Source organism: Maylandia zebra, linkage group LG1 (genome assembly GCF_041146795.1).
Source record: "Maylandia zebra isolate NMK-2024a linkage group LG1, Mzebra_GT3a, whole genome shotgun sequence".
Lineage (NCBI taxonomy): Eukaryota > Metazoa > Chordata > Actinopteri > Cichliformes > Cichlidae > Maylandia > Maylandia zebra.
The window spans coordinates 30,420,179-30,431,404 of record NC_135167.1 but is presented as its reverse complement, the minus strand read 5'-3'; the positions used below and the strand labels follow the sequence as shown (position 1 = coordinate 30,431,404).

At 39.1% G+C, this 11,226-nt stretch overlaps 1 protein-coding gene across 1 annotated transcript; it reads right to left on the bottom strand.

Moving 5' to 3' along the window:
• Nucleotides 1-446: 446 nt before the first annotated feature.
• Nucleotides 447-8,395, bottom strand: scamp2l (secretory carrier membrane protein 2, like). Its single transcript, XM_004557989.6, has 9 exons — nucleotides 8,165-8,395; nucleotides 7,315-7,392; nucleotides 7,102-7,188; nucleotides 6,215-6,347; nucleotides 5,998-6,126; nucleotides 5,413-5,572; nucleotides 5,122-5,223; nucleotides 4,549-4,666; nucleotides 447-2,058 (listed from the first exon to the last, which is right to left on the bottom strand). Exons 1-9 carry the CDS (start codon nucleotides 8,219-8,221, stop codon nucleotides 1,918-1,920), a joined length of 1,005 nt encoding a protein of 334 aa, XP_004558046.3. The 5' UTR covers nucleotides 8,222-8,395; the 3' UTR covers nucleotides 447-1,917.
• Nucleotides 8,396-11,226: the final 2,831 nt, after the last annotated feature.

The window sequence follows — 11,226 nt, the reverse complement described above, 5'->3', positions numbered from 1 at the left end:
TTTAGGCAATTTGAGCTATAGTAGCTCGCCTGTTGGATCGGACCACACAGCACAGCCCATAACCCTGTCGCTGGTTCACCCCTGTTCCATCCTTGGACCACTTTTGATAGATAATAATACACTTCTAAGAAGACCACTTCCAAGACTTCAATTCAGAATTTTATAGACAGTACAGTTTATTGAATGTTAAGATTGAGAATCAATTTCCAATGCATACCCCAGCAGTAAATATGTTTAAATAAGTCACTAATATTTACATAATCTTAACACATTTTGATCACAAGAAAACTTCACCAGTTGTTCCACAGGCTACAGATAAAACAGGGCATTAAAAGTCTTGAACGTGAATGGTCACACAAAGATTTGTATGTTACTTCTGTTTAAAGGCACTGAGGTACAAACATCAGATTGGGAGTATACAGTGTTTATATACTTTTTACACACACACACACACACACACACACACACACACACACACACACACACACACACACACACACACACACAGAGAGAGAGAGAGAGAGAGAGAGAGGAAACACTCAAACCTAATTACAAGGTGCAGACAGGAAAAACAGTAAAACTACCATGGACACAAAGTCAAAAATATTGTTCTTTCTACTCATTAATGCACTTTTCATGTAAATACATTCAAATTCTATACTTCCAGTAACTTTACATTAATAAACCAGTACCCCCCCCCCCCTTTCATTTTAATCACAGCAAGTCTCTGTATTATGCCAAGTTTTCTTAACATGAATTAAAAGGTAACATCTTCATTTGCTTCAAGAACAGCTTTAAGCCTCACTTCATTAAAAAGAAATATCAGTAAGCAGATAAAACAGTACAAATGACCTCTTTATCCCATCACCTTCCCATCATCAGCAGCTCATCCTATTGTCATATACACATCAAAACATCAAATTTGGAGATCAACGTTCAAACTGCACAGTAATGTAACAGTATGCATTTATTATCATTTATACTTTTACAGGACACTGTGCATAAAGTGTATTATCGGTATTAATGCACTTATAGTCAGGACAGTTATCCTGCAAGGTTCTGTATGCTGCTGTAATGTGAAAAACATTTTGTAGATCCATTGTTCACAGATGGGGGAAAAAAAAACAAAACAAAAAAAACAACATTCTCGTGTCAAGTGAGAATCCAACCTTGGACAAAGAGTTTATATTTCAAGCCTCAGTATGTCATTCCTACATTAGCAGGAAAAAATCCTGATACTTTTTAACCAGGATCTTTAAGAAATACTGGATTTAAATCAGTGTTTCTTGTATTGCAGATTATCTCACATGTATCTCTTTAGTCTACTCTGTTAAATGCTTTCAATAGCGATGCAGTGATGAAATGTTACAATTTTATTTGTGTGGCGGCCTCACCTTGCTCTCTATCTAAACCCCAGCTTCAGATTTCCTACTGGACATTTCTCTAAAGCATAAATGAATATGACATATGCTGATGAGATCTGTGCAGGTCTTTACAAGTTCCATCCATTTTATTTTTGCATTTTATAATCTTTTTACCTTTTTTTTTTTTTTTAAATTAATGTACCATCTCATTATCAGTTCGTCAATCATCTATGAAGCTCTTTGAATTGCACTGTCCTTCATCAAAGGTGCTATACAAATAAAGTTTAACTGAGGGTAGGTTCCTATTCTTGGAAGATGACTATGTCTTTAGCACACATCTTCCTAAATTACACAATCTTTATTATTATTTAGTTTTTTAGTGGACATGGAGAATGGAGACACCCCACTTGGTATATTACTCATAAGTTACTTGCTTTTTGCCCTTTTCCCTAAAAATTCCTTTACACCAACTGCATAATGTTGGGACGTGGGTAGCCCGGTATGCTGGTCAGAAAAGAGAATAGCCAGAGACACAAAACTTGTAGAAATCACACTAATTTTGGCTCCTGCCAAAGGCTCCCTGGGCAGCGGAGGTAGCAGCATTTTGGACAGTTCGGTTGCTCAGGACACCTTGTGAAAACTCCTGCTGGGCCTTGGTGAAGCTGGCACCTGTGTTTCTGTATTTAGAGTGGACCTAGGATGATAGGAAAAGACAGAATATTTTAAACAATGACAGGAGATCAAATGATGAAACAGTGTTTAACCTGCTGGTTCCTGTAAGGTTCGGTCCATGGTTCTTATGTCTACAAAGGAGCTCATGAGTTCAGTTTCATTGATCTGCAGAGGTGGGACCAAGTCATTGTTTTGCAAGTCTCAAGTAAGTCTCAAGTCTTTATCCTCAAGTCTCAAGTCAAGTCTCAAGTAATGTCAGGCAAGTCAGAGTCGAGTCTCAAGTCACTGGTGTAAAAGTCCGAGTCAAGTCACAAGTCTGAAATTTTGAATTTCAAGTCCTTTCGAGTCATTAAAAAAACCGAAAAAAAGCATGTTGCAGTTATGCTAAATGTAAATATTAGACCATGTAATTTTTAAATCTGTGTTTTTCTCAACACATGACAAAATAGTGAACTTAGAAAATATACACAAATTGTGAAATTGCACCTCTTTAGAATGCAGCTCAATTAAACCTAGCTCCAAGAATAATTTTCACCGACAGTTCTGAGATAAGCTGCATGTCATTCTTGGATGCGGTTGTAGGACCGGCTTTAAAATCGCATGACAAAAATATCATACACATTAAAAAAAACTGCATCACCAACGTAGCCTGGACAACATTTGCTAGTTAGATGAAGTCAGCTATCTCATCGTAGCATATTTATATGCATATTTATAATTATACGGTTCTTGTGAGTGCATACACTCATGAAGTTTAGTAACTTCAGGTCACTGCAACAAGCCCAGGTACAGTTTACCGACGGATGGGTGCAGGACCTTGAAATGCACCGTGTAGAACGAAAGACCATCGTACGTATCATAAGTTTACCAGTCTCACAAATAGTCTTCATAAATACACATTCGTTAACCGTTTATTAATAGGACCTTTGAGCTCAACGGTAATTAATTAGTAGTAGAAATAATTTCTGGTATGCGTTACAGAAATGTAGCAGTGACAATAATATTGTATGCTGTAATCGCACTGGACAATTAGTGATACAAAAAACCTGTTTTATTCTGTGAATAAAAGTATATGTTTTTGTCAATGTACCATAATAACAGAAGCGAAACGCAATATTGTGTCAGGACAATTCACTATTTATGCACAATAAATAAAGGAGCATAGCGCGACAATTTCTGTTCAGCGCCAGACTTGCTTGTAACCTATATCACTAATTATGTTATGAAAATGACGTATTAACTACTAAAAAACACTGACCTTTGTGTAAATGCTTGGAGCAGACTAACCTGTGAGCTGGAGTGTTCTGGGACGTTATATTTGATCTTTGAATGGCTGCAATCCAGGCCATCCGTCGCCTGTTTGTTACTTCGGAAACATGGCTCGAACAATTTCTCTTAAACGTCGTAATCCGATAACAACCGATCTCTTTACCCGTCGGGTTCCCGTGGCTGTCATGCGACCGGCTATTGCAGTTAATAATACAACAGCTTCTTGACATTTTTGTGTTTCTTTTTATCGCTGTGTGACTGATTTTAATTGAAAGCCTGCGTGCGCTAGTACCTCTTGCCACGAGTTCCCAGAATCCTTTGCGGTTCTACCCGTGAATGACGTCACATTTTCAATCTCTATATAATATGCATGTTAAATTTTATATTTGGGGTAAAATATCAAGTCTTTTCAAGTAAACCGGTTCAAGTCCAATTCAAGTCCCAAGTCATTGGTGTAAAAGTCTAAGTCAAGTCACAAGTCTTAGAACATTTTTTCAAGTCAAGTCTAAAGTCATAAAATTAATGACTCGAGTCTGACTCGAGTCCAAGTCATGTGACTCGAGTCCACACCTCTGTTGATCTGTTAGTGAGGAGGATATCTGAAAATACAATAGATATCTAGTGGAGACTAGGAACAGACTTTTTTTTAACGGTTGTTTTTGTTCCCCCCCCCCCCCCTTTTTTGCATTAAGATGAAATATTGTGTCCACTTTCTAATTAATTATTGTCTTTAAAAACCAAAAGACACTCCTGGAATTTCTACATGGAGGTAAGTCTGTACAGTAAGTGCATTCAGCACACACACTTGGTTTGAAAATTTCCTCTGAAGCTGTTCAAAGTTTTTGTCACCACCTGATGTTTAGTTTGTCTTTGATGTAGCTTCCAGATATAAATGAGAAAAAATAACATTTATATATGTACGCAGTATAAGTCATCGACAACTGTCAGTGCGCCCCAGGGTGGCTGTGGCTACAATGTAGGCTTGCCATCACCAGTGTGTGAATGTGTGTGTGAATGGGTATGTAAAGCTGGATATGTAAAGCGCTTTGGGGTCCTTAGGGACTAGTAAAGCGCTATATAAATACAGGCCATTTACCATTTTAAAACATGTTTAAAATACTTGGCTTAGGGTTATTCAGTTCATCAAGATACATTATATTGAATCTGACAGGTTCATAATAAAATAGTAATCAGATTACCTATAAAAATACGATATGTAAACAGAAGTTTTACTTTTGCGTACCATTTTCAGCAGGATGACAGCCAGCACAGAGTTTACAGTGAAAAATCCAGCCACTACCATCATAACCACAGCCACAGCCAGGTTCGTCTTGATGATGGTGATTGATGTTATCCATCCACTGTCAAAACCAGAAACATGCAAGAGGAAAAAAGGTGTAATTTCACATTTTCTCTGTAATTATTATAGTACACTGAAATTCTTTTTTTGTGGATTAAAGAGAAATACACAAACAACCAGATACCAAATGTAAAGCATGAAGTTTGTAAAAATGACACATGGAAACCTGAGGAGCTTTATACATGATAGAAAAGAACTCCCAAAATAAAAGTTACACACACTTACAAAGCAGCAACCCAGATTTATTAGGGCAGCAGGAATCTGTCAAAGAAATGCAATAGAGGAGAGACAGGAGAAGAATTCACACACAAACACGTGTGAATGAAGAAATGTGGTGGTCCATGCACACTGAATGTATCCCAAAGCAGCATGCAATGAAAAACAGAATCTTGGTGCACTTCCACCACACGTTCAGGTAGTGTAGGAAAAAAGAAAAAGAAAATAAATCGCACTGACCTGTTGCCCCAATGGGGAATCCCCACAGTTTGGATAATGTAAACTGCCACTTGGAAGAAGAAGACGAAAAAGAAGAAAAAGAAGCTGAAAGAGCTGTCAGACCTATGGAGGGGAAAAAAGGGGACACATTATTAATGCGAAGGTGCTCACTGGTTTGCTGACATATTGCACAATAGAGATAATAAGTTTCACAATCGCATGAAGTCATAAAAATGAGTCTGGAGGTCATTTACAGTTTGAAGACTTGTATTAAAGTTCATAAGTGTAAACAATACCAGTGACACAGCATACCTAAAGGCCTTGTAGACCGGCCTGTACCAACAGACGAAGGCCACAGGGGTGAACAGAATGAACCAAAGAATAGCCAGACCAAAGTCAACGCCATAGTTACTGTCAATGGTGAAGCAAGCCAGGCAGGCCAGCACGTTGAGGAAGAGAGTGGCACTGTGGACTGGAGAGGTGCAAAAGAAAACCAGTGACGCAGACATACACTTATAATACAACACTGCTTATAAAAAGCGCCGGTGAACCAAACTCTGTGCACTTTTAAACTAATAGGCATGAATGGTGTCTTTATTATTGTTATTATCATCTCCTTCGTAACAAATTAATTTCCCAAATGTGAGGTAAATAAATTATTTCTCGACGTTTTAGTGCAGCAATTGTGACTTTAAACAATCTAGTATCTTGTAATGGATCAAGTTGATTCATCATGATTCATTTGTAAAGAAAAAAGTAAGAACTTCAGCAAAAGTATGAGTGGAAAGTCTTGATACATATTTAAATTTAGCATATTAAAAGCTGAGATCTGATGTACTATACCATCCTTTTAGGTCAGTGATTGGCATATAAAATGCTACAATCAGGGGTACATACACATCCAGAGGTAGTACATTCTCTTGCACATCCTGCGGTAGTCCTCGGGGATTTCCTCCTCAAAATTCTGATAAAAGCAGGGCTTTATAGGGAAGAACCTTGGAAGAGGTGGCCAGTTGTTCTCTTTAGCTGACAGGAAAAGATTTAAAAACCTTATTATCATTTAAGACTTAACACATACTCAACACAACTACATCAAATACCTGCAGCCACTTACCTCCGGGGTTCGATGCGCTGCCTGCCTGCCTCCTGTTCTCTAGCTCCTGTTCCTTCCGCTCCAGCTCTGCTGCTTTCCTCTCCAGCTCCTCCTGCTGTTTGATCAGGTTAGCCTGGGCAGCAGCTGCTTTAGCCTGATGCGTGATAGCAGACCTGCATCTTAATACTGTCTTCAGCATTGTTGAACACAATTTCCTCATACATGTACTGCACTAAAATAACCATACAAAGTGCTGCTTTCTTGCAGTGATAAGCTAGATGGTCCCTGCAGTAAAATGTGATGACTTTTGGGGCAGCTCAGGATGTGCACCAGATTGTCTACCAGCAGGTCGTTGGCTAGATCCTCCACCAATCAAATCTGTGTGCCAAAGTGTCCTTGAGCAAGACATTGAACCTTAAATGAATTACCTGTGATGCACCAATCAGAGTGCAAGTGTGTGGGTTGTAGAGAAGCATTTCTTAGCATTGTTTATGTATGAACTGGACCAGGACTTGGATACAGACTTTCTACTCAGTTGACCACTCAAAGTTCTTTCTACTATACCTCTCATTCATCCAGTCACACACATTTATACATTATTCATGATTAAGTGCTTACACACACACACACACACACGATCCAGTGGATGCATCGGGGGGCACTCAAGGATCAGTATCTTTTCACAGGAATGCAAATGTGGAGTCAGGGATTGGCCCATTGACCTTCCGATTAGCAGGCGACCCACTCTACCACTCAAGCTACAATCGACCAAGTAAAGAAAAAAAAAAAACTCATTCTTCTTTGCATGGTAGTGTCCTGACTTGCATTTCTTGAAAACGTAACTTAAATCAGTTAATGTTGTCTGATCTCATTATTTAAACACGCTGAAATGCATTCGTCTCACTCACTTTTGGGTTCTGCTCCACAGATGTCTGTAGTACAGCTGGTTGAGAGGGTGCAGCAGAGATAGGGATTGTCGTCCCAGAGTGCTGTCCCTGTAAAAAAAGTTGAAGCAATATCTCTTTTCAAATATATTTTCATAAAACCAAAGGATTTGGTTCCTGCTGAATATCATATCACACTATGATATGAGCAGTTCCATTAAAGACACAAAGGCTGACCATTTCCGGTGAAGAGAATGGGTTGTAATCCCCGACGTTGTCATTGACTCTGCTGGTGGCTTGTGTGACTGAAGCATCCTGGGAAGAAGAGAAAAAAAAAAAAGATCAAACACACTGTAAGGTGTGACACTGAGAATCCATGACTGTTCAGCGTTTATGTGGTGCCAACTGTGGAATTATAGGAGTGTCCCATCCAGTGGAGGAGCAGCACCTGAACACTGAATTTTCTCTCACCAGATTATCTGTTAATAACACTCTTTGCCCTGGACCACATTTGTTTCAGTTAAATTACAGTTTGTGTGTGTGTGTGAATAAAGATTAAGCATCCATTTCTTAAGTTAAAATGTCAAAGACGTGTGGATTCATAAGCATTACTTCCTAGGTCTATAAGACCTAAAAAAAACAAACAAAGAAAAAAAAAACACTGGTCTGTAAAACATAAACAAACAACAACAAAAAAATATACAAAGAAACAAAACTATCTATAAAGTTAAAAGCAGCGTCACTGGCTTGCTACTGGGGTTTCTAGTTAATGGTGTCATCTATGAATAGCTTGTAAAAGAGAACTCCCGGTTAATGGCAGGCACCTGTTCTCGGGTCTGCTCACCTGCGCAGGTGAGCTCAGAGCACACTTCCAGCGAATATTCACAGTTTTAACGTAAAAATGTTTATAAGCGCATTGAAACGTGTCACACTTAACAGTGGCGATTCTTAGCCAGGAAATGCTGAGGCCAAACCCAGCAACCAACCAAACAGGTTTTTGTTAGAGCATATCTTTGTATTCACTTTACACCAGAAAACGAAAAGCTTCTGAAACTCGATTCGCGGACAGAAACCAACCAACACTCACCTGGAAGGGATTTACGTCCATTGGGTCAGCGAAAGGGTTACTGTCGAAACCCGACATTGCGAGAAAAGTTTATATTGCGTAAAATAAACAACGACGGCACCCTTCTCCCCGGCGGCTCTCGCTGGTCCTGCTCCTACTGATGGTGCTGTGCGACGCCGGCGGCACTGCGCATGCGTCGCTCGTGTGGGCCGCGTCACCGAAGGTTGGCCGGAGTCAATTAGCCCTCCTTTATTTTTAGCAGTAATGTGAATTGGTTTCAAATGAGCGGTTCTCGTGACAGTCTGTCCACGCCGATTATGTGTGTGTCGAAATGAGAGCCAGTCTGCGGAGGTAAACGCACAAAGTGAGCTCCTTTTTAAAACTTTCCTCAATGTCCTCGAGGGTTTGAAGTTGCCTTTAGGTGCTGTGGAAATAATAGCTTATTTAAACGACTGAGCAAAATCACGAGTTCACCGGGAAAATAAGAATTACCTGATCTGCTACTGAAAGACAGATTTTTAAAATTGTTTGCTGAACATTGTGGCTCCAGTTTAAAAACAGTACCTACAGTCCAGTACTAACAAGCTTGATAGTCAGCGTTTTATATAATCACCTTTTATTCTCCAGCACAGCCTGAAAAGCTTTCATTTCTTAAAATAATCTTCAGGAATAGTTCTCCAGGCTTCTTGAGGGCCATTCAAAGCTTTTGTTCTGTTCTCTGTCAAGATGACCCCACACTGTTTGAATGGTTTTCTATCCAGGAATGCTTTTTGCAGTGTGGATTTTCATGTTGTAATTTTATGCATTTTTTTTTGTCTAAACTGTATTGTTGTACATTGACGAGGTGTTACTCATTGTTTTTGTAGGACCGTTGCAAATAAAAAGTAGTCTTCTGGATACATCTGGCATATTCACATTGATATGTTCATTAATATGTGTTGTCCCTTTTTAAAAAAATAAATTTTCAGGGTGTTTGGGGGTGACCGTAATGCTGAAGAATGAAGCGTCACTAGTCAGATGCTTTTGCAAAATACAGCAGTACTTTTCTGTACTGTTGGATTTTGACAAGATCTCCAGCACCAGCCTCCATCTTATTGTACAGATCGCTGTAGACACTGTTGTAGCCGTTTTCAATTAAAGGGCCAGATGTGTCTCTCAGGTTGTATTACTGAATTACCAACCTTACTAAAAAGAAATGGGCCCCCAGCCATACATCTGGATTGGTTTGATAAGAATACATCCATAAACCATATTACCATTACCAAAATCAGCTAATAAAGAATGAAAGAATGCAGGAAACAAAGTATGTAGTACCTGTCCTACTTCAAGAGGAAGACGCTTAAATGGGGTCTTATTTCACTTTCCAGGTGAGAACAGACTGCAAAACTACAAACTGATAAGACCTGTAACATGAAACAGTCTCTCTGGATAAATGCTTGTTACAGAATACACTGAACAAATCATCAGATCGATACAAGGATGAGTATAAAGAAAAAATGGTGCCACTTGTCGTCGGTCATTTACAGAAAGTACAGATACAACTTGGTGCTGAATCTCTGGAAGGCCCCTGCAGGGATGGAGCACCATTTTTCTGACAGATATTTCCTCATTTACAGTTTAATGGTGACAGTCCCCCTGTTTGTGTCATACTTGTGTGAACATCATGGTCACCAGATGTTCCCTGTTGATCATCTCAGTCTTCCATCCTATTTACTTATCTCTTTCCCACAGATTTATTGTAGATGACACTTTAGTCATTGCATCCTTCACAAACAGCCAGTTTATATTTAACTCAATCTGCCTTCTTTCAAAGGCTCTCCATTCTTTCTTCTTGATAGAATTTGTTTTTAATTCCACAGAGCAGACTGGCTGTTAATTAGACCATACAGCGTTCCTGTGTGGAAGTATCTGTACTTTCCACTCATTTATACAGCTCTGAAATGTGTCACCCAACTATCACAAAAAAAGCCTGTAAAAAAAAAAAAAAGAAAAAAAAAAAAGAAGCCATTTTTGCCTTTTGCTTGCAGTGACAAATGGCAAGTACAATAAACAGACAGAATCATACCCCTTAATCTTTGAAATCAAGCTGTCTGTCCCATTGGCACAGGTGTATAAAACCCAGCACCTAGCCATGCAGCCTGTCTTTACAAACTTGTTGTTCTAAAGAGCTCGCTGAATGTGAGTGTTGAGCTGTAATAGGATTCTAACATGTTTGTTTAATGCCTGCTTAGAGAGGCAAGGTCTTTACAGTATAAAGAATTTTGAGGCAACTGTTGTGATTTGGTGCTTTATAAATACAACTGAATTGACTATCCCATGATCTTCTGTAAGTGATGTCTTTACAAAGTGGAAGTGTTTAGGAGTCACACCAACTCATTAATGAAGTGCAGACCAGGTAAAAATCACAGCTTGATCACTGAATGCTGAAGTGCATGGTGTGTAAATTCGCCAACGCTTTGCTGACTCAGCACAGCACAGAAACTTTGGGCTGGTAGCTTCGTGGCATGGGTTTCCATGGCCGAGCGGGAGTAATATATGAGTGGCTCACTTTTGTGCAAGTGCATCAAGAAATGGTAAAATGCTGTGCAACAATACAAGCAGAAGAGAATCAGAAATATGATAATAAATTAGTAATATTAGTGGTGGAGGTGGTAGAGAAGGTCAACTAATAATTAGAAGGTTGGTGCTTCGATCCCTGGCTGCTCCAGTCTATATGCCAAAGTGTCCTCGGGCCAGACGTTGAATCTCCAAGTTGCTTCTAATCTAGTCACCAGACAGTGAATGTTACGGTAGATAGTGCTAGTGCTTATATTAGTGTTTGAGTGAATAAGACCTGTATTAAGCCTTTTGTGTGCTTAAGTAGAAAAGCGCTATATATGAACCAGTCCAATTAGCATTTTGTAACAGAATAGTAATATTGCAGACATTATGGATTACAACAGCCAAATACTGTGTGCATTCAAGGATTTTATATTGTTTGTTAGTCTAAACCTGCTAATTGTTCTGGTTTGGATCACATTGTTTTTGCACAGTTAATCCAATCTAACTACCCCTAACTACCTAATGTCAAATTCCCCTACTGG